The sequence below is a fragment of the Sceloporus occidentalis genome, unplaced genomic scaffold (genome assembly GCF_023333645.1).
Source record: "Sceloporus occidentalis isolate IW3139 unplaced genomic scaffold, rSceOcc1.0.p SCAF_98, whole genome shotgun sequence".
NCBI classification, from domain to species: Eukaryota; Metazoa; Chordata; class Lepidosauria; order Squamata; family Phrynosomatidae; genus Sceloporus; species Sceloporus occidentalis.
Window position 1 is genome coordinate 439,246 of NW_028317078.1, and position 21,924 is coordinate 461,169.

At 37.2% G+C, this 21,924-nt stretch overlaps 2 protein-coding genes across 2 annotated transcripts in view; one reads left to right on the forward strand and one right to left on the reverse strand.

Annotated features, from left to right (window-relative positions):
- Positions 1-16: 16 nt before the first annotated feature.
- Positions 17-16,671, forward strand: LOC149284167 (uncharacterized). Its single transcript, XM_089497105.1, has 7 exons — positions 17-77; positions 1,136-1,267; positions 12,097-12,558; positions 12,999-13,184; positions 13,634-13,789; positions 14,120-14,172; positions 16,576-16,671. The coding sequence occupies exons 1-7, from the start codon at positions 17-19 to the stop codon at positions 16,669-16,671; spliced, it is 1,146 nt and encodes a 381-aa protein (XP_089353231.1).
- A 429-nt stretch (positions 16,672-17,100) lies between these two features.
- The window catches only part of LOC149284168 (basement membrane-specific heparan sulfate proteoglycan core protein-like), a 48,024-nt gene continuing 43,200 nt past the window's right edge, over positions 17,101-21,924 (reverse strand). Inside the window, exons 84-93 of the mRNA XM_089497106.1 lie at positions 20,955-21,126; positions 20,569-20,712; positions 20,244-20,279; positions 19,764-19,839; positions 19,579-19,657; positions 19,038-19,079; positions 18,502-18,572; positions 18,313-18,396; positions 17,889-17,992; positions 17,101-17,273 (exon numbers count right to left, since the gene is read on the reverse strand). Of these exons, the coding sequence (XP_089353232.1) occupies positions 17,101-17,273; positions 17,889-17,992; positions 18,313-18,396; positions 18,502-18,572; positions 19,038-19,079; positions 19,579-19,657; positions 19,764-19,839; positions 20,244-20,279; positions 20,569-20,712; positions 20,955-21,126 (981 nt within the window). The remainder of the gene's footprint in view (positions 17,274-17,888; positions 17,993-18,312; positions 18,397-18,501; positions 18,573-19,037; positions 19,080-19,578; positions 19,658-19,763; positions 19,840-20,243; positions 20,280-20,568; positions 20,713-20,954; positions 21,127-21,924) is intronic.

The window sequence follows — 21,924 nt, forward strand, 5'->3', positions numbered from 1 at the left end:
GCACGTATTCGTCATGATGTCACGGAAATGCCGGCCAATGAGACGCCAGCGCGGGTTCTATGCAGTCCCGCCCACCCGTGAGTGGAAATCTGTGGCAGAATTTATTCGTCTGTCTGTATCCCGCTGTGCGTGCACTGAGGGGGCAAAAGTACCTGCGCAAACTGGACTCAACGGAGATTACTGACCCCAACGCAGGAAGAACAATACCCCTATAGTTTATACTGAGGGGAGGTTATCTACCCTAATGCTGAGGTAACAGTACCCGCAATGATTTACACTGAGGGGAAATTATCTACTCCAACCCTGCGGTAACAGTACCCCCATTACCTACACTGAGGGGGGATTATCTACCCCAACCCTGCGGTAATTTTGCCCCCATAGTTTACACTGAGGGGAGATTACCCCAAACCTGAGGTAACAGTACCCCTATAACATACACCGAGGGGAGATTATCTACCCCAGCCCTGAGGTAACAGTACCCCCATAACATAAACCGAGGGGAGATTATCTACCCCAACCCTGAGGTAAAATTACCCCCATAACATAAACCGAGGGGAGATTATCTACCCCAACCCTGAGGTAACAGTACCCCATAACATACACTGAGGAGAGATTATGTACACCAACCCTGAGGTAAAATTACCCCCGTAACATAAACCGAGGGGAGATTATCTACCCCAGCCCTGAGGCAACAGTACCCCCATAACATACATTGAGGGGAGATTACCCCCGTAAACCGAGGGGAGATTATCTACCCAAACCCTGAGGTAGCAGTACCCCCATAATTTACACTGAGGGGAAATTATCTACCTCAACCCTGATGTAACAGTACCCCCATAATTTACACTGAGGGGGGATTATCCTCCGCAACCCTGAGGTAACAGTACCCCCATAATTTACACTGAGGGGGGATTATCCTCCGCAACCCTGCGGTAACAGTACCCCCATCACATACACTGAGGGGGGATTATCTACACCAACCCTGAGGTAAAAGTACCCCCATAATTTACACAGAGGGGGATTATCTACCCCAACCCTGCGGTAACAGTGAGGGGGGATTATCTACCCCAAACCTTGAGGTGTTAATCCTTTTCAGTGGCCCATAATGGTGTGAATGGTACTCCTGGCCCCCTAGGGCTGCTCACCCCAGGAAGCCTGCAGGGGCTTTTCACAGGTGTTAACCATTTGGTGACCCCCGACAACATGGCCACAGCTCAGCAGAAGAGAGATGCGGAGCGTGCGAGAATCCGCCGCGCGTTTCAGAGCGGTAAGCAAAACACTGAAAGCACTTCTGGAGTAAAGTTTGAAAAGTCTTGTCTCCATGGCAACCAATGGAATCGACGGTCAATCTTTGCACCAGAATCACTTCTATGTTGTATGTATATTGTAACCGTAGTGTATGTGTCGCAGGAAGGGCAGCGCACGGAGCTCAGGGGGCTTCTACACTCCAATTCCTACTGGGTTCAGGTTGCACCAGTGGCTTTCCATTATATTATGTGTTTACTTTTTCACGTATTTGGGGAAAATGTGCTTTTTCTGAATTTATAAGGTGATATTCGGTGGTCTTCCATTATATTATGTGTTTATTTTATGTGAATTTATAAGATGGATATTCAGTGGCCTTCCATTATATTATGTGTTTATTTTATGTGAATTTATAAGGTGATATTCAGTGGCCTTCCATTATATTATGTGTTTATTTTATGTGAATTTATAAGGTGGATATTTGGTGGCCTTCCATTATATTATGTGTTTATTTTATGTGAATTTATAAGGTGATATTCAGTGGTCTTCCATTATATTATGTGTTTATTTTATGTGAATTTATAAGATGGATATTCAGTGGCCTTCCATTATATTATGTGTTTATTTTATGTGAATTTATAAGGTGATATTCGGTGGTCTTCCATTATATTATGTGTTTATTTTATGTGAATTTATAAGGTGGATATTCAGTGGCCTTCCATTATATTATGTGTTTATTTTATGTGAATTTATAAGGTGATATTCAGTGGTCTTCCATTATATTATGTGTTTATTTTATGTGAATTTATAAGGTGATATTCGGTGGTCTTCCATTATATTATGTGTTTATTTTATGTGAATTTATAAGGTGATATTCGGGGGCCTTCCATTATATTATGTGTTTATTTTATGTGAATTTATAAGGTGATATTCAGTGGTCTTCCATTATATTATGTGTTTATTTTATGTGAATTTATAAGGTGATATTCGGTGGTCTTCCATTATATTATGTGTTTATTTCAGGTGAATTTATAAGGTGATATTCGGTGGTCTTCCATTATATTATGTGTTTATTTTATGTGAATTTATAAGGTGATATTCAGTGGCCTTCCATTATATTATGTGTTTATTTTATGTGAATTTATAAGGTGATATTCGGTGGTCTTCCATTATATTATGTGTTTATTTTATGTGAATTTATAAGGTGATATTCGGTGGTCTTCCATTATATTATGTGTTTATTTTATGTGAATTTATAAGGTGGATATTTGGTGGCCTTCCATTATATTATGTGTTTATTTTATGTGAATTTATAAGATGGATATTCAGTGGCCTTCCATTATATTATGTGTTTATTTTATGTGAATTTATAAGGTGATATTCGGTGGTCTTCCATTATATTATGTGTTTATTTTATGTGAATTTATAAGGTGGATATTCAGTGGCCTTCCATTATATTATGTGTTTATTTTATGTGAATTTATAAGGTGATATTCAGTGGCCTTCCATTATATTATGTGTTTATTTCAGGTGAATTTATAAGGTGATATTCGGTGGTCTTCCATTATATTATGTGTTTATTTCAGGTGAATTTATAAGGTGATATTCGGTGGTCTTCCATTATATTATGTGTTTATTTTATGTGAATTTATAAGGTGGATATTTGGTGGCCTTCCATTATATTATGTGTTTATTTTATGTGAATTTATAAGGTGATATTCAGTGGTCTTCCATTATATTATGTGTTTATTTTATGTGAATTTATAAGGTGATATTCGGGGGCCTTCCATTATATTATGTGTTTATTTTATGTGAATTTATAAGGTGATATTCGGTGGTCTTCCATTATATTATGTGTTTATTTTATGTGAATTTATAAGGTGGATATTCAGTGGCCTTCCATTATATTATGTGTTTATTTTATGTGAATTTATAAGGTGATATTCAGTGGTCTTCCATTATATTATGTGTTTATTTTATGTGAATTTATAAGGTGATATTCGGTGGTCTTCCATTATATTATGTGTTTATTTTATGTGAATTTATAAGGTGATATTCGGGGGCCTTCCATTATATTATGTGTTTATTTTATGTGAATTTATAAGGTGATATTCGGTGGTCTTCCATTATATTATGTGTTTATTTTATGTGAATTTATAAGGTGATATTCGGTGGTCTTCCATTATATTATGTGTTTATTTTATGTGAATTTATAAGATGGATATTCAGTGGCCTTCCATTATATTATGTGTTTATTTTATGTGAATTTATAAGGTGATATTCAGTGGTCTTCCATTATATTATGTGTTTATTTTATGTGAATTTATAAGGTGATATTCGGTGGTCTTCCATTATATTATGTGTTTATTTTATGTGAATTTATAAGGTGATATTCGGTGGTCTTCCATTATATTATGTGTTTATTTTATGTGACTTTATAAGGTGATATTCAGTGGCCTTCCATTATATTATGTGTTTATTTTATGTGAATTTATAAGATGGATATTCAGTGGCCTTCCATTATATTATGTGTTTATTTTATGTGAATTTATAAGGTGATATTCGGTGGTCTTCCATTATATTATGTGTTTATTTTATGTGAATTTATAAGGTGATATTCGGTGGCCTTCCATTATATTATGTGTTTATTTTATGTGAATTTATAAGATGGATATTCAGTGGTCTTCCATTATATTATGTGTTTATTTTATGTGAATTTATAAGGTGATATTCAGTGGTCTTCCATTATATTATGTGTTTATTTTATGTGAATTTATAAGGTGGATATTTGGCGACCTTCCATTATATTATGTGTTTATTTTATGTGAATTTATAAGGTGATATTCGGTGGTCTTCCATTATATTATGTGTTTATTTTATGTGAATTTATAAGGTGATATTCAGTGGCCTTCCATTATATTATGTGTTTATTTTATGTGAATTTATAAGGTGATATTCAGTGGCCTTCCATTATATTATGTGTTTATTTTATGTGAATTTATAAGGTGATATTCGGTGGTCTTCCATTATATTATGTGTTTATTTTATGTGAATTTATAAGGTGATATTCGGTGGTCTTCCATTATATTATGTGTTTATTTTATGTGAATTTATAAGATGGATATTCAGTGGCCTTCCATTATATTATGTGTTTATTTTATGTGAATTTATAAGGTGATATTCAGTGGCCTTCCATTATATTATGTGTTTATTTTATGTGAATTTATAAGGTGATATTCAGTGGCCTTCCATTATATTATGTGTTTATTTTATGTGAATTTATAAGGTGATATTCGGTGGTCTTCCATTATATTATGTGTTTATTTTATGTGAATTTATAAGGTGATATTCAGTGGCCTTCCATTATATTATGTGTTTATTTTATGTGAATTTATAAGGTGATATTCGGTGGTCTTCCATTATATTATGTGTTTATTTTATGTGAATTTATAAGGTGATATTCGGTGGTCTTCCATTATATTATGTGTTTATTTTATGTGAATTTATAAGATGGATATTCAGTGGCCTTCCATTATATTATGTGTTTATTTTATGTGAATTTATAAGGTGATATTCAGTGGCCTTCCATTATATTATGTGTTTACTTTTTCACGTATTTGGGGAAAATTTGCTTTTTCTGAATTTATAAGGTGATATTCGGTGGCCTTCCATTATATTATGTGTTTATTTTATGTGAATTTATAAGGTGGATATTCAGTGGCCTTCCATTATATTATGTGTTTATTTTATGTGAATTTATAAGGTGATATTCAGTGGCCTTCCATTATATTATGTGTTTATTTTATGTGAATTTATAAGGTGATATTCAGTGGTCTTCCATTATATTATGTGTTTATTTTATGTGAATTTATAAGGTGATATTCAGTGGTCTTCCATTATATTATGTGTTTATTTTATGTGAATTTATAAGGTGATATTCAGTGGTCTTCCATTATATTATGTGTTTATTTTATGTGAATTTATAAGGTGATATTCGGGGGCCTTCCATTATATTATGTGTTTATTTTATGTGAATTTATAAGGTGATATTCAGTGGTCTTCCATTATATTATGTGTTTATTTTATGTGAATTTATAAGGTGATATTCGGTGGTCTTCCATTATATTATGTGTTTATTTCAGGTGAATTTATAAGGTGATATTCGGTGGTCTTCCATTATATTATGTGTTTATTTTATGTGAATTTATAAGGTGATATTCAGTGGCCTTCCATTATATTATGTGTTTATTTTATGTGAATTTATAAGGTGATATTCGGTGGTCTTCCATTATATTATGTGTTTATTTTATGTGAATTTATAAGGTGATATTCGGTGGTCTTCCATTATATTATGTGTTTATTTTATGTGAATTTATAAGGTGGATATTTGGTGGCCTTCCATTATATTATGTGTTTATTTTATGTGAATTTATAAGATGGATATTCAGTGGCCTTCCATTATATTATGTGTTTATTTTATGTGAATTTATAAGGTGATATTCGGTGGTCTTCCATTATATTATGTGTTTATTTTATGTGAATTTATAAGGTGGATATTCAGTGGCCTTCCATTATATTATGTGTTTATTTTATGTGAATTTATAAGGTGATATTCAGTGGCCTTCCATTATATTATGTGTTTATTTCAGGTGAATTTATAAGGTGATATTCGGTGGTCTTCCATTATATTATGTGTTTATTTCAGGTGAATTTATAAGGTGATATTCGGTGGTCTTCCATTATATTATGTGTTTATTTTATGTGAATTTATAAGGTGGATATTTGGTGGCCTTCCATTATATTATGTGTTTATTTTATGTGAATTTATAAGGTGATATTCAGTGGTCTTCCATTATATTATGTGTTTATTTTATGTGAATTTATAAGATGGATATTCAGTGGCCTTCCATTATATTATGTGTTTATTTTATGTGAATTTATAAGGTGATATTCGGTGGTCTTCCATTATATTATGTGTTTATTTTATGTGAATTTATAAGGTGGATATTCAGTGGCCTTCCATTATATTATGTGTTTATTTTATGTGAATTTATAAGGTGATATTCAGTGGTCTTCCATTATATTATGTGTTTATTTTATGTGAATTTATAAGGTGATATTCGGTGGTCTTCCATTATATTATGTGTTTATTTTATGTGAATTTATAAGGTGATATTCGGGGGCCTTCCATTATATTATGTGTTTATTTTATGTGAATTTATAAGGTGATATTCGGTGGTCTTCCATTATATTATGTGTTTATTTTATGTGAATTTATAAGGTGATATTCGGTGGTCTTCCATTATATTATGTGTTTATTTTATGTGAATTTATAAGATGGATATTCAGTGGCCTTCCATTATATTATGTGTTTATTTTATGTGAATTTATAAGGTGATATTCAGTGGTCTTCCATTATATTATGTGTTTATTTTATGTGAATTTATAAGGTGATATTCGGTGGTCTTCCATTATATTATGTGTTTATTTTATGTGAATTTATAAGGTGATATTCGGTGGTCTTCCATTATATTATGTGTTTATTTTATGTGAATTTATAAGGTGATATTCAGTGGCCTTCCATTATATTATGTGTTTATTTTATGTGAATTTATAAGGTGATATTCGGTGGCCTTCCATTATATTATGTGTTTATTTTATGTGAATTTATAAGATGGATATTCAGTGGTCTTCCATTATATTATGTGTTTATTTTATGTGAATTTATAAGGTGATATTCAGTGGTCTTCCATTATATTATGTGTTTATTTTATGTGAATTTATAAGGTGGATATTTGGCGACCTTCCATTATATTATGTGTTTATTTTATGTGAATTTATAAGGTGATATTCGGTGGTCTTCCATTATATTATGTGTTTATTTTATGTGAATTTATAAGGTGATATTCAGTGGCCTTCCATTATATTATGTGTTTATTTTATGTGAATTTATAAGGTGATATTCGGTGGTCTTCCATTATATTATGTGTTTATTTTATGTGAATTTATAAGGTGATATTCGGTGGTCTTCCATTATATTATGTGTTTATTTTATGTGAATTTATAAGATGGATATTCAGTGGCCTTCCATTATATTATGTGTTTATTTTATGTGAATTTATAAGGTGATATTCAGTGGCCTTCCATTATATTATGTGTTTATTTTATGTGAATTTATAAGGTGATATTCAGTGGCCTTCCATTATATTATGTGTTTATTTTATGTGAATTTATAAGGTGATATTCAGTGGCCTTCCATTATATTATGTGTTTATTTTATGTGAATTTATAAGGTGATATTCAGTGGCCTTCCATTATATTATGTGTTTATTTTATGTGAATTTATAAGGTGATATTCGGTGGTCTTCCATTATATTATGTGTTTATTTTATGTGAATTTATAAGGTGATATTCAGTGGCCTTCCATTATATTATGTGTTTATTTTATGTGAATTTATAAGGTGATATTCGGTGGTCTTCCATTATATTATGTGTTTATTTTATGTGAATTTATAAGGTGATATTCGGTGGTCTTCCATTATATTATGTGTTTATTTTATGTGAATTTATAAGATGGATATTCAGTGGCCTTCCATTATATTATGTGTTTATTTTATGTGAATTTATAAGGTGATATTCAGTGGCCTTCCATTATATTATGTGTTTACTTTTTCACGTATTTGGGGAAAATTTGCTTTTTCTGAATTTATAAGGTGATATTCGGTGGTCTTCCATTATATTATGTGTTTATTTTATGTGAATTTATAAGGTGGATATTCAGTGGCCTTCCATTATATTATGTGTTTATTTTATGTGAATTTATAAGGTGATATTCAGTGGTCTTCCATTATATTATGTGTTTATTTTATGTGAATTTATAAGGTGATATTCAGTGGTCTTCCATTATATTATGTGTTTATTTTATGTGAATTTATAAGGTGATATTCGGTGGTCTTCCATTATATTATGTGTTTATTTTATGTGAATTTATAAGATGGATATTCAGTGGTCTTCCATTATATTATGTGTTTATTTTATGTGAATTTATAAGGTGATATTCAGTGGTCTTCCATTATATTATGTGTTTATTTTATGTGAATTTATAAGGTGGATATTTGGTGGCCTTCCATTATATTATGTGTTTATTTTATGTGAATTTATAAGATGGATATTCAGTGGCCTTCCATTATATTATGTGTTTATTTTATGTGAATTTATAAGGTGATATTCAGTGGTCTTCCATTATATTATGTGTTTATTTTATGTGAATTTATAAGGTGATATTCGGGGGCCTTCCATTATATTATGTGTTTATTTTATGTGAATTTATAAGGTGGATATTCAGTGGCCTTCCATTATATTATGTGTTTATTTTATGTGAATTTATAAGGTGATATTCAGTGGCCTTCCATTATATTATGTGTTTATTTTATGTGAATTTATAAGGTGATATTCAGTGGCCTTCCATTATATTATGTGTTTATTTTATGTGAATTTATAAGGTGGATATTTGGCGACCTTCCATTATATTATGTGTTTATTTTATGTGAATTTATAAGGTGATATTCAGTGGTCTTCCATTATATTATGTGTTTATTTTATGTGAATTTATAAGGTGATATTCAGTGGTCTTCCATTATATTATGTGTTTATTTTATGTGAATTTATAAGGTGATATTCAGTGGCCTTCCATTATATTATGTGTTTATTTTATGTGAATTTATAAGGTGATATTCGGTGGTCTTCCATTATATTATGTGTTTATTTTATGTGAATTTATAAGGTGATATTCAGTGGTCTTCCATTATATTATGTGTTTATTTTATGTGAATTTATAAGGTGATATTTGGTGGTCTTCCATTATATTATGTGTTTATTTTATGTGAATTTATAAGGAGATATTCGGTGGTCTTCCATTATATTATGTGTTTATTTTATGTGAATTTATAAGGTGATATTCGGTGGTCTTCCATTATATTATGTGTTTATTTTATGTGAATTTATAAGGTGATATTCAGTGGCCTTCCATTATATTATGTGTTTATTTTATGTGAATTTATAAGGTGATATTCGGTGGTCTTCCATTATATTATGTGTTTATTTTATGTGAATTTATAAGGTGATATTCAGTGGTCTTCCATTATATTATGTGTTTATTTTATGTGAATTTATAAGATGGATATTCAGTGGTCTTCCATTATATTATGTGTTTATTTTATGTGAATTTATAAGGTGATATTCGGTGGTCTTCCATTATATTATGTGTTTATTTTATGTGAATTTATAAGGTGATATTCGGTGGTCTTCCATTATATTATGTGTTTATTTTATGTGAATTTATAAGGTGATATTCAGTGGCCTTCCATTATATTATGTGTTTATTTTATGTGAATTTATAAGGTGATATTCGGTGGCCTTCCATTATATTATGTGTTTATTTTATGTGAATTTATAAGGTGATATTCAGTGGCCTTCCATTATATTATGTGTTTATTTTATGTGAATTTATAAGGTGATATTCGGTGGCCTTCCATTATATTATGTGTTTATTTTATGTGAATTTATAAGGTGATATTCGGTGGTCTTCCATTATATTATGTGTTTATTTTATGTGAATTTATAAGGTGATATTCAGTGCCCCCCATAACTGTAAATAATGGAACAACGCTTTTAATTTATTGTTTCTATGAAATAGTGTAACGAAGGCACTGAGCATGTACGTGCTTCCGTATCACGTGTGCGTAGACACTTTTGCTGCCTGCGAGTTATGAATAGACACATTTTATTAAGGGCAGAACTTTTAAAGCTGGTTGCAGTACTGAGGCTACAGTAGAGGCCGTCCAGCAGTCATGAGACACGGCACTGCCACCTGCGTGTCCATAATGCCCAGTAGGATGGAAAAGTGTTTATTACCCCCTCCTCTCCATCCCTCCATTAAACTCCCATAGTTTCCATGGCTACTTGGAATCACAATTCCAGACCATAAAAGGGTGTTAGACAATGCTTAAGGGTCCGCCGCACTCACAAAGAGAAAAGCTTTGTGAATAACAATCCAGCGCTGGTGTCCTCAGCAATCACCCTGGTTGTAACCGTGGGGCAGATACTTGCCCGGACCACAGCTGTTGCATGCTTCGAGACCGCTCTCCGTACCCTTCGCTTCGGAGTCTCTGACTCTTAAGAGGAATGTGAACATGGCTCCGGACAACACGAACACTTTACAGCTGCTGTCACAATTATTTGTTCTGCTAAGTTTTATGATGCAAGTGGCGTCCCCCATAGGAACAGGTAGGTAACGGGGCAGATAAACATGCTTCCAGTCGCCTGTTACCGTGCCGCGGGGGACATGTGTTCCTTCACATTAAAAGAAAAAATATTCTTGAAACGTTACTGTGCGTTGTGTCAATTGCATAGCACTTTTTGGGGTGTTTTTATTGTGTTTTTATTGTGTTTCTGTGTTCCTAGATCTGGAAGTTTACTCTGTAATGCAGCAGCTTCGCTCTTTAAATCTCCATAAACGCTTCTGCTGTGTAGTTTTCTTGTTGCCGTTTTGAGGTAAATAGGGATAGTTGGTTATAGGAGACGTTCATGCTCCACGGATACGGTCACACACCACCGCGGTGTGGGGGGATCGCAGAGGGACCTCTCCGATGTTGGTTTACATGATAGTATGTGGAAGCAGATGATATCAGTCGTGTTTCAGAGACATAGGGAATGAGAAATGCTGCTCCACATGATGCGTGTCCCAGGCAAGATCAGGTTTAAATATGGCCGGTAGTATGTCTGTACATACGCGGATTGCCTGTACTGCGCAGGGTGCTGATCAATTTGTATCTGATCTTTGAATATTCAGATAAATCATTGCGCAACTGTCCCAGAGCCCACGCCACCCGCAGATCAGCTCTATACAGCGCGGCCCATAGATAGTGGAGTTTCGCTCGCTTGTTTGGGCACGCTGGCCTCGGCCCCAGTAGGGTGTACAGCGGAACCCACGTGTTTCTTTGTGAATCACCTTTACAATAAACGATCTCAAATCATCGTTGGTGTAAGCCAGGTCTGGGTCTTTGAGATATGGCAGTGTGTGTGAGGGCAGATAAGGCCTGTTACGAGGACAAATCTCCATTGTAACCACACTGAATACAATCTCCAGTCATTGATTTGCCACATTTTGTCTCATTGGTTTGTTACAACGCAGCAAAGTGTGATTTTTACAGGAATAACAGTTATTAGGAATAATAGTCGTCTCTGATTCTCTGCGACTTTTGTTTTCTTATCTTTTCTTTGTCGTGACGTCACTTTGTTGGTTCGAGGTGAGTTTGAACTACCCCCAATTCTCACAGCATGCACAGATTCCAGGAGGCATCTCCCGTGGACACCAAGGCAGTAAATGTTTGATGGCGGGAAATCAAGTTACCGTGGTGATGTGCTCTGCGTAAAAACCGGGGGTGCCTTTTATTTTCTCCACGACCGTTAGGTCTTCAATCCAAAAAATAAACCTGTAGGGTGCTGGAAATAAACGTTTCCATTTCACTCTCCTTATCCTGTGACGGACACACACTATGGATTCATTTACACGATAGGATACTTTTTAGTTTCCCTCTCTCTCTCCTTTCAGTATGTATAATTATATATATATATATATATATACATATATATATAAATTTCCGCTCCAGCCGCGCATGCACCGCTTGTAGGTTTGGACATTTGAATTCCTCGTGGGCTAATGGAGTTGTTCACGTTTGAAGCGTTTGTGTAACTGTCCTGTACTTAGTTTTCACTTGATGTTGCGTTCTTTAGTCTTTCTATTATATATTGTCTTTTATATCATGTGGTTTATTTCTTTGACTCACACAGTGAACCTGGTAGACTTTTGTGGCCAAACAATTAAAGGAGATGGAATGATTGTAAATTCACACGGGGAGTCCAGGAAATACTATTTTGTCACCATGGGCACGGACTGCCGACTGACCATGCAAGCCTCTGCATCGAAGGACAAAGTTCAGTTCCAGTTCCGTTTCTTCTTGGTCTACAGCCTGCTGCGCATGTCAAATAGTCCCACACCTGGACCAGGGGTAAACGGTGCACAACATGCTGACACCACCAAGGGAATGGTCCATGACCCCTGCAATGCCGGCTCCTACGTCCAGTTTTATGATGGCAAGGACCTGAGTTCAGAACCTTTAGGGACTCCTCTTTGCGGCAAGACAATCCCCAGGCCGGTTCTGTCCACTGGCAATTATCTGACGTTACGTCTGGTCACCAGAGGCCAGCAACCCAGAGTGGATTTTGTTGGTGATTTCACTTCTTTCAGAATAGGTAAGTGCAAACAAGTTTGAAAAGGTACATTTTGTCAGATCTCCGACATGATTTGTGATTTATTCGTGCAAACTGTCCAGACCTACTGTTTCCTCTTATACCGGATGGTTTGAGTACTTTTGATATAATACGAATATTTGGATCATCGCTAGATTTAGTGCTTACTGAACCATTACTGTGTTTGACAATCTCTATATGATTGCTTTTCATCTTATTAGACATTTTAATCCTGTGCAGCCACTGACTAAAATAAAATGTATTTAGCTGTTAATAAAATGCTGTTCCTGCCACTCACCTGGGGCTATTCTAAGGTTTACATTCTCAGTTGTGCTGATACTGTGCGTTTTTTAACTTATGTTGTAGCAAAAAAAGAAGTATTCTAGAAAGGAGCAAACCTGTTCTGTGATTTATTTGGTGTAACATATTGTTTTAATCTTCAGGTCTGAACGTCTCTGAATGCAGCTCAGAGCCATACTTCCACTGTCAGAATGGTAAATGCATCCCCTCCAGCTTGGTGTGCGACTCCAAGAACATAGATAATTGTGGTGATGGGAGTGATCAGTCCACCAGGCCCCCTGCGAACTGCGTGCCCTTATCTGCTGACGGAAGAGCAGGGAAGAGCAGAGGTATGCCAGGCGGAGATGTCGCGTCCGATAGAGGCTTTACTTCCCTGTTCTGCAGGCCATACGACAGGCATGGTGTATGCAAGCCGGCTACATGGGAAAGTCTGCCGATTTGATAGAGGGGTTGGTTTAGAGGTCTTTTTTTTAGTGCCTTACCTGAGCTGAAAGGAGATAGCTTGACTAGATTGCTGCCAGAAGCTGAACAAGTTATCCATCTTGTATGCATAGTTGCATACAAAACAATACTTAACTCTATCTTTTGGAATGAGGTTCTCCAAGTTAATCAGTCTTCAGAGCTTGCTTTTTGGCAATCGGTGTGGGAGCAGCTTGAGAGGTGTATGGGGGCCGTGATGTGGATGTAACTAATTACTAAATGAACAGGACATCTTCATCTTTTCTCGAAATAAAACAAAACAACGTATCAACATTAATGGATTTTTTTCTTTGGCTAGGTTTGAAGGGGACCGGAATTCCCGGAGAAATATTAAGCACCCCAACAGCAACTTCAGCGCTGCTAGAGGCAGCATCATTAAACCAGAGCTGTGGGGGTACAGGGAAGCACAAGCCGCATGGTGCGGACAACGGCCACCATCACGGACCGACTGCAGGTAAATAGACTACCTTCTATCTGTCTGCTTGCTTATAATCCAGCAAAGTCAGAAGAAGACATAAGACATAGATTGACATGTTTTAAATGATGTTCCAAAAAGATCTGTGTTCTTAAAAGAGTTAGTGTCATTGTAACATCTGTAAGGCATGGAAGTACCACTTGTGTTAGCTAAACATTGCACGATCGATGTAGCTGGATGACACAGCTTGTCACTTCCTAACATTACAAACCTTCGTTTCCACAATGTTTCTGACAGTTTGTGTCCCAGGCAAGGGGCTGATAACACTGCCTTACTCCGTTGCATGATACCTTTATTTTGTCCTGCCAGACAGAAGGTCATACACCTCACTCCTCTACCTGTACGTTATTCTGGGGCTCGTGGTAGGAGTGGCCATCCTGTTTTGGTGCTGCTGGTCACCAGGTTGGTTCATCTGGAGAAGCAGTGTTTGTAGGTTCCTTCCATGCTGCAACTCATTCTGCGCCGCCTGCCACCTCTGCATGCGTAGCTGTGTTTTGAAGGACAAGACCCGTCCAGGCAAGGTGACCCCCCAGGACACAACGGCTATGGTGCCTGTCTGATGTTACTATCCATGCATCCTATGAGTCCGGTCCTCAATGCATAGGAGCAAGAAGGTCCCCGAATAGGATTCCTCACACATCAGTGTGACACTGCCAAAAAGCGTGCGGAGAACGACAACATATCTGACCTGCTCGTTGTGTGAAATTAGATTTGCTTTTCAGGTTGGGTATTAAGTTCTACCTCACTGGCAAGACTCTTCAAGGAGTTGCTTACCCACCAAGTGCAAAGACTTGAAGGTGTCACTAATCCGTTTAGACTTTTCATGCTGTGATGCTTCCAGCCAGCTTTCCTTTATATTTATTTTGCCGTTCTGCACAATTGCTTTGTTAAATACTGCCATTCATAAAACAATCATGAAAATCACGTACAAAAGCTGCAAAAAGCTTGTTCTTTCATTCTTTTGCAAGATTAAAGTTTGCAAACATAACACAACAGAGACAGCGATCTACATGTTCCAAGATCAGGTTTATTGGTTAGTTATAAAAGCTTGATGCACTGAGGTAATACGATGCTTTTGGAAGTAACAAAAAAGACAATTTGGTGCTCAGACGTTCTGCAAGGGCTGTGATTTTAGTGTCAGTGTAAAACAAACCATTAACATGAACAAGCGTTTGCGCATCTACGGAAAGGCAAGAAATAGGCAAGAGTTCTTCCTTGTGAAGAATCTAAAGTAGCACCATCGTGGTGTGACAGCGAGAGAAGGGGCAGCAGAATGTAATCTGACGTACACTGCTGGCCCGTCTCTGCTGGACGTAACACTGGATTATCATACGACGCGACGCTGATCCTAAACAGACGCCTACTGCAAACAAAGGCCTACAGTCCAACTATGAGCCGCAAGACCCAAGCGCCGCCTTACAATGACGGCTGTGGCCACTTTATACTTAGTATCGAACTCAAGGTGTTGCGCACATGTATCATTTTACATTAAAACAAATACTGTTTCCAATTGTGTTACGTTCCCATGAGCCATGTGTTATTGTCATTACGTGCGCTGTGTGTATTCTGTGTATTTAGCACCGTTTGTATTGTGGACTTTAGCTGCTTTTTTACTTATAGCACCGGGAGAACCTGTGGATTGAGTGTGGCTAAGGCACCTTGCTACTGCAAACAGGAATAGGGGCTCCGTTGGTGTACGCTTGTAGAAGCCCCCGGCAGCGCCTTTGTCTAGATCTATAAACCAGTGACTTTTTGAGCATTTTTTCTGCTGATGTCCTAACCTACAGCCTGCTCTTTTGTTTAGACACCAGTGCATGCAGGGAATATTTGAGTCTGCTCCGGTTCCAGGGCTTTATGCAGTAGTCATTTTATATTCTTTATCCAGATCTTGAAAAGCAAGTCTGGTAAGTGCTTTACTTCTTTCTAACAATAAAAAAAATGAGGATCTTCCGCTAAGTAACGGTCATGGCTCACACAGGGCTGGTTCCTGCCACGTCCTGAGAGCCTCAACTACACCCACTGTCTTTTCACGAAGCCTAAAAAGGTGCGTTTGCTCTTAGGCCGGTTTCTATAAAGCACATTCGCACTCGGGGCTGCTAATTGTTGATGTGAGGATTTTTTGGGGTTGGTTAGAAATTTTGGTGAGGTAAACTTAAGGGTTGACATTGCCCTCTTAGCGGGGTAACTAACAGGCATCCTTTAATGGATTTTTATTTATTCTAAATGCTGAGGAATCTTAGTTTATTCCACAGCAGGATATTGTATTCATTCTTAAAAACGCAAGGAAAAGACATAATGATTAGAATGAAAATTATGCTTCATTTGCACGCATTTCGTTTTTTTCCGAGTTAACTTATTGATGATTGTAATTTATAGGAAATATGGGTTTTCCTTTTAACTAAAGCTATAGCATTTATTCCACTGGGAATGACCAGACAGGTGTTAAGGAATGATTTTATTGGAGAATTTGACCTTTAGAGATTTGGCACCTTTCCATTTTTTCGTATAGTAAAGTTAGTGGGGTGTTTGCTAAATATGGTTTAAACATAAATACTATAAAAAATATTCCATGAAAGAGATGATGGCACTCAGGATCATGGAACTAAACTCGAGATGTAATAAAAAAATATTTACTACCCTCATAAAAAAAAAAAAATAAACTAAACAGGAAAACAATAGTTCTACTCCCTTACAAAAGCGGGTGAAAACATCTCCGAATTGCCTCTGGAGGGAGACTGATGGGTATTTTCATCCCGTCTTCCCAGGGAGCACCCGAGGCAGAATCCTACACGATTATCCGCAATATTATGGAGACTCCTCTTGTCGGCTTCACAAAGCAAAACGTACGTTGTGAGAGCTAGGCACTTGGAAATAAACATTATACAAACATCATGAAACCAAACACGAAATTATCAGTCTTCAATGTCTTCATCTCTGAACTGGGAGGTAATTACATTTATACATTGTGGTCTGTATGTTTTTTTTTCTTTTTGTTCATTATGTTAGTGAGGGGGGGACTCAAAAGCAACTGGATCAAAAACAGACACTAGTCCTTCCTCCAGCAATAATACACATGAAAATAGGAAGACGGTAAAAAAAATAACTAAAAAGGAAGAGACCTGCTTGAGTAATACAGAAATGCACAATCCAAAACCTATCGCCACCCTCTCATATTTGGTAGCAGCAAAAGCACCATTTACAATTGTTCTCCTTTTTATCAACGTCTCTCTCTTTTAAAAAACAAAGTCTCTGGATTGCTTTGGAGATGCTGGTGAGTTAACGGCCCCAGCCTATGAAGGACACTCTCGGGTGTTCTGCCCCGTCTCCGCGTGATGCTTCAAGTCAATTGGCTGCAGTGGTTGCTGAGACGGTCTGGCATTCAGAAGCACAATGTTTTTGATGCAGCCGGTAATTCCAGATGAGAACTTTCCTCCGGTTAGAATCTTCACATTAGGTGCTCCACCTGAAGGAACAAAAAATAAAAGTGTAAGAATATGGAAACGAATTAAAAATATGCGGTCAGATCCCAAACAGCCGCCCAATCTAACCAGTAGGTGGCAGCATTTTTCACATGAATCACATGAAATGCGTTCTCATACAGCCAGTCAGCGCAGGACAAGTGGGTTCTATGTAGAGGAAGGAAAAAATAAAACCCTTTCTGCTCCTCTCTCTCCGGCTCGCACAAAGAGATTATCGCCCTCCCTTACAGGGTGGGAACGGTCCTTCTGGCTTTTGTTTCCAAAAGAGGGTGGTTTTACACTTCTTCAGTCAGCTGAGTTGGAACACTTTCCTGTTCTTGGCAGCCTGTCCAGGCAGGAAAGGATTTACTGTCGGGCCCATGTGCTGGCAGTTCCTGCAGCCACTTAAATATATATATATATATATATGACTTGCATAGGTGACGCGTTGGCCCCGCCTAGTGGCCATTCTCATTTTTATGATTTTTTTTTCCATTCACAGTTAGGCCGTGTTCAGTGGTGATATATCCTTCTCCGTGCACAGCAAACTAAATCAACTGCTTCTGAGAGATCTGTCTGGACAATCGCTGGAAGCTATGTCTGCATTTTAAGAATCATACCTATGTAGACGCTGCCTTTGGTGTTCACCATTATATTTTTGCCAGGTGAGCTGCCAGAGACTAGATCTTCACCATCAATCTGGATGCTGCCCGATTTCCCTTCACTGCCAACAACAAACACAGTACCATTAGAAAAAATACAGAGATGGTGTGAGTTCAGTCTGGTACTTGTACCCTTACTTACTAAGATAAGAGCTGGAATTCTGGAGAACCGACACTCCTACAGCAGTAAGGGAGGGTAACGCAACCGCCCCGCTGCCATTTCTCTGATATTTATACCATATACAGCTATGACATTATATGCAGGTTGATACAATGGCACATTTCAGCATGTGCTAGATATACAGATGCAATCAATCTTTATATTCTGGATTATCATTTTTAAGCATCACTGACAATACTTTAAAATAATTTTATTTCTTACCGGACAGCGACAATCTTATGCCATTCTCCATCATTTACTGGATCCTCAGACAAAATGTTTGCTTCTCCACTACCCAGCTGGTAACTGTTACAGATGGGAGAATACAAGATTACATTTATACATGTGAATCTCATTGCATCATACTGTATTCAGCATGAATCCAGCATTAGCTGCTTCATCACCATTCACCTGAATAGAAGGTGCCCATCTTTCAGCCCAAGGCTGATAAAATCTTTTCCCCTGCCTTGATCATTCTCTTCCTGGAAAAGAAATTTTAAGAAGCAGAGAAGACTCTTCAGCTTAACTGAAACAGATTTACAATGTCACAAAAAAGCTTTGTAAACTACCTGTAGACATATACCATGCACAGTGTAAAGGTGGATATTAAAGTGAACAGTGTACCCTGAGTATTTCTGGAAAAATGTCAATATGTGTCGATGACCCACTCATTCATCTTGGTTGCTTCCCGTAGGCACGTAGTATATTTCATGCAGCACTTCACTTACGGAAGCGTACAGAATGCTAAATGTATTCTGCTTACAGATCCTATAGCGTGTACGATCACAATGCGCTGTGAGTAGCGGGAGCTCCGTCTGGTTCCATCTCATTAGTCGCTATGAAGCCCAGCAATCAGAATTGTGTATCTAGACTATAGAGCGTGTATCTAATCCATTTGTTTCTATGTCTGGATGGAGGAGGATTCTAGTTACATTATATATATATACCTGGTTAGTATCATGCAGTTCATGCTCTGAGTGGTAGGTGGCCTGAAGAAAAAAGTGTAGAGTGAATATGGAGGTTACAGGATTATCAACATGCAGATGTGCTCATAGGAACTACATGGGACAAGCCAGCTCTCTGGTACTACACACAAGAAACTATGACAATAACATGCACAGGATGCAGCATAAAATTTCCTTTAAGGATAATGCACCATACATTTTGGGTCGGCAGCGCTATGAGCTATGTCATTGCATAACATATCTAGTGGATCCATAGCTTACAGGTTACTTACTGCGATGCAGGCCAAACATGGACTAAATCGAGGATAAACAAGCTATTTTACACATTACATGAAGCATTTACTTTACAAACGTTTATTTATACTGTTTAGTGAAGCACATTGTATAAAAATGGCCATAACAAGGCTTTGGGTAATGCGCCAGTAGAGAGGCAAGAAAACTCAGCTTCTCCATATGCTTCTATTTGGAATTTCAGAATGTAAGAGAATATATTGCTAATGAGATATATGTGCAAAAGACTCACCATTCCCTGCCACAGAATCACACCATCTGAAGATGTGCTACGAATCTCGAACTCAATCGTTTCAGGTGCATCTGGTCGACTGAAAGAATTACACTTTGTAATGTCTCAACTACGATGTTAACATTTCCCTCTTAAAAATCTCTTTACATTTAGAATGTGTGTAGATGAAGCCTCAGCCTTCTTACCTCCTGGGGAACATATGTCTCGGGAGGGCAATAAAAGCGTCGTCAGAAAAGTAGGATCCGTAATGTCCTGGTGCATCTACAAAACAAACACACCTTTAAGAAAAATGGATTTGAGGAAAAAATAAAATATATCAACATACTTGAAGAATAAAGAAGAAGAAAGATTGGAATTATGGCAGAATAAATCAAGTGAAAGACTCTTTATTTGCAGCTACTGAGAAAGGAGCTGTAGAAAGAATCAATGGCTGTACGATGCTCTGCCTTCAGTAAGTAGATATTCTAAGACATGCCAGTAGATGCCTACACATGAGTGGCATGTAATCATCACAGAGACCACTAATAGGGCATTCCCAGGAGCCAGGCTCTCCTCACCCCGGGCATCTGACGAATTTACAGATACCTACGAAGTAAATCTACCTTCCAACATTTCATCCAGCACAATTAAATGTAAGGAAATATTGAAAGTTTTGGATAATGTACCGTTGCCCCCACTGCCTTCCACGTGCCAGTCTCGATCTGGACTTGCTGGTGCGGCTCCTGTGCAAATAAACAAGCCTGTTATTTTCCTGACAATCGTACCAGACATACAGCACATTCCTGATAAAACTTCTTTACAAATGGCATGCAGGAGCAGCGGAGTAGCAGTCTTTGCAAAGCTCCCTTAAAATAATTTGCTTGAGTGTGGTTTCAGATATTATTATTGCGAAAATGGTTAATGCCATAAAGGCAGAAAACAGCTTATACAGCGTTTAGAATGCACAACTAAAGACACTTCTTCGTATTGATAGCGTACTGTACTGAGTACAGAGAACGTGGCACTCCTCACCTTGGTCACACAATGTTCCATGAAAGCCTTCTGGGCAGTGGCATCTGTTATCTTTGCAAGTGGCACCATTGAGACATGGGTTATCTATTTGACAGCGATCTTCGTGAGATTCACACCGGTCTCCTACAAGTGACATAATTATGCCAATGAAAAACATACATTTCCTTCAACAATGTTCCATTATCTTGTGAAATTTGGCAGTCCACGGCACCAAACAGCTTCACTAACGATTTCTACTTCCAAATCCTAGAAAATCATACCTTCCAGATATTAACCTTTGATTTTGTTCTCTGCTGTTTATCCAACCCCACCCTGTGTCTGGGATACCTCATAAACCTGTCTGTACCTCAAGCGGGTATTCTTACCTTTGAAGCCATCTCGGCAAAAACAGTGGTACTCATACTCTCCAGTTGGCATGCATCGCCCCCCGTGCAGACACGGCCTTCGGTCACATGGAGAGGAATCGTAGCATTGACCAATATCTCTGCTTTCAATAAAACTGTATGATATATCCACCTTCTTTCCGTTAATAGAAACCTATAGGAGACAATGATGTCCTTGAAGGTCATCCAACTCATCGGGTTTCTCTACAACAGTCACAATCCATCCAGAAAGTGCTAGGGTTTATCTTGCACAAGATGACTGTTGCTAGTGGGGTACCACAGGGGTCAGTTTTGGGTCCTATTCTTTTTAATATATTTATTAATGACCTTGTAGAGGGATTGCATAGTAAAGTATCAATCTTTGCAGACGATACTAAGCTCTGTAACGTGGTTAACACAATAGAGGACAGCGCACGATTACAAATGGATCTGCATAGGTTGGAGGCTTGGGCTGGGATGTGGCAGATGAGGTTCAACACAGATAAATGTAAGGTTATGCACATGGGGAAGAAAAATCCAGGCTGGGAATATGTATTAAATGGGAAAACACTGGGGACGACTGACATGGAAAAGGACTTAGGAGTTTTAGTTAACAGTAAATTTACCTGTAGCGACCAGTGTCAGGCAGCTGCTGCTAAGGCAAATAAAATCATGGGGTGCATCAAAAGGGGCATAGATGCCCACGACAAGGAAATAATTCTACCACTGTACAAGTCACTAGTCAGACCACACATGGAATACTGTGTACAGTACTGGGCACCAGTGTACAAGAAAGATATAGTGGAGCTGGAGAGGGTTCAAAGACGGGCAACCAGAGTAATAAGGGGAATGGGAGGACTACAGTACCCAGAAAGATTATCAGAATTGGGGTTATTTAGTTTGGAAAAAAGACGGCTTAGGGGGGACTTAATAACTATGTATAAATATATAAGGGGACAGTACAGAGATCACT

Excerpts from the sequence above, each read along its gene's own strand:
- LOC149284167 (XM_089497105.1), top strand. The coding sequence starts at position 17 with ATGTCACGGAAATGCCGGCCAATGAGACGCCAGCGCGGGTTCTATGCA. Across the intron at positions 12,559-12,998 it reads TTTCACTTCTTTCAGAATAG|GTCTGAACGTCTCTGAATGC; the intron begins GTAAGTGCAAAC and ends TTTAATCTTCAG. Across the intron at positions 14,173-16,575 it reads ACGTTATTCTGGGGCTCGTG|GGAGCACCCGAGGCAGAATC; the intron begins GTAGGAGTGGCC and ends CCGTCTTCCCAG.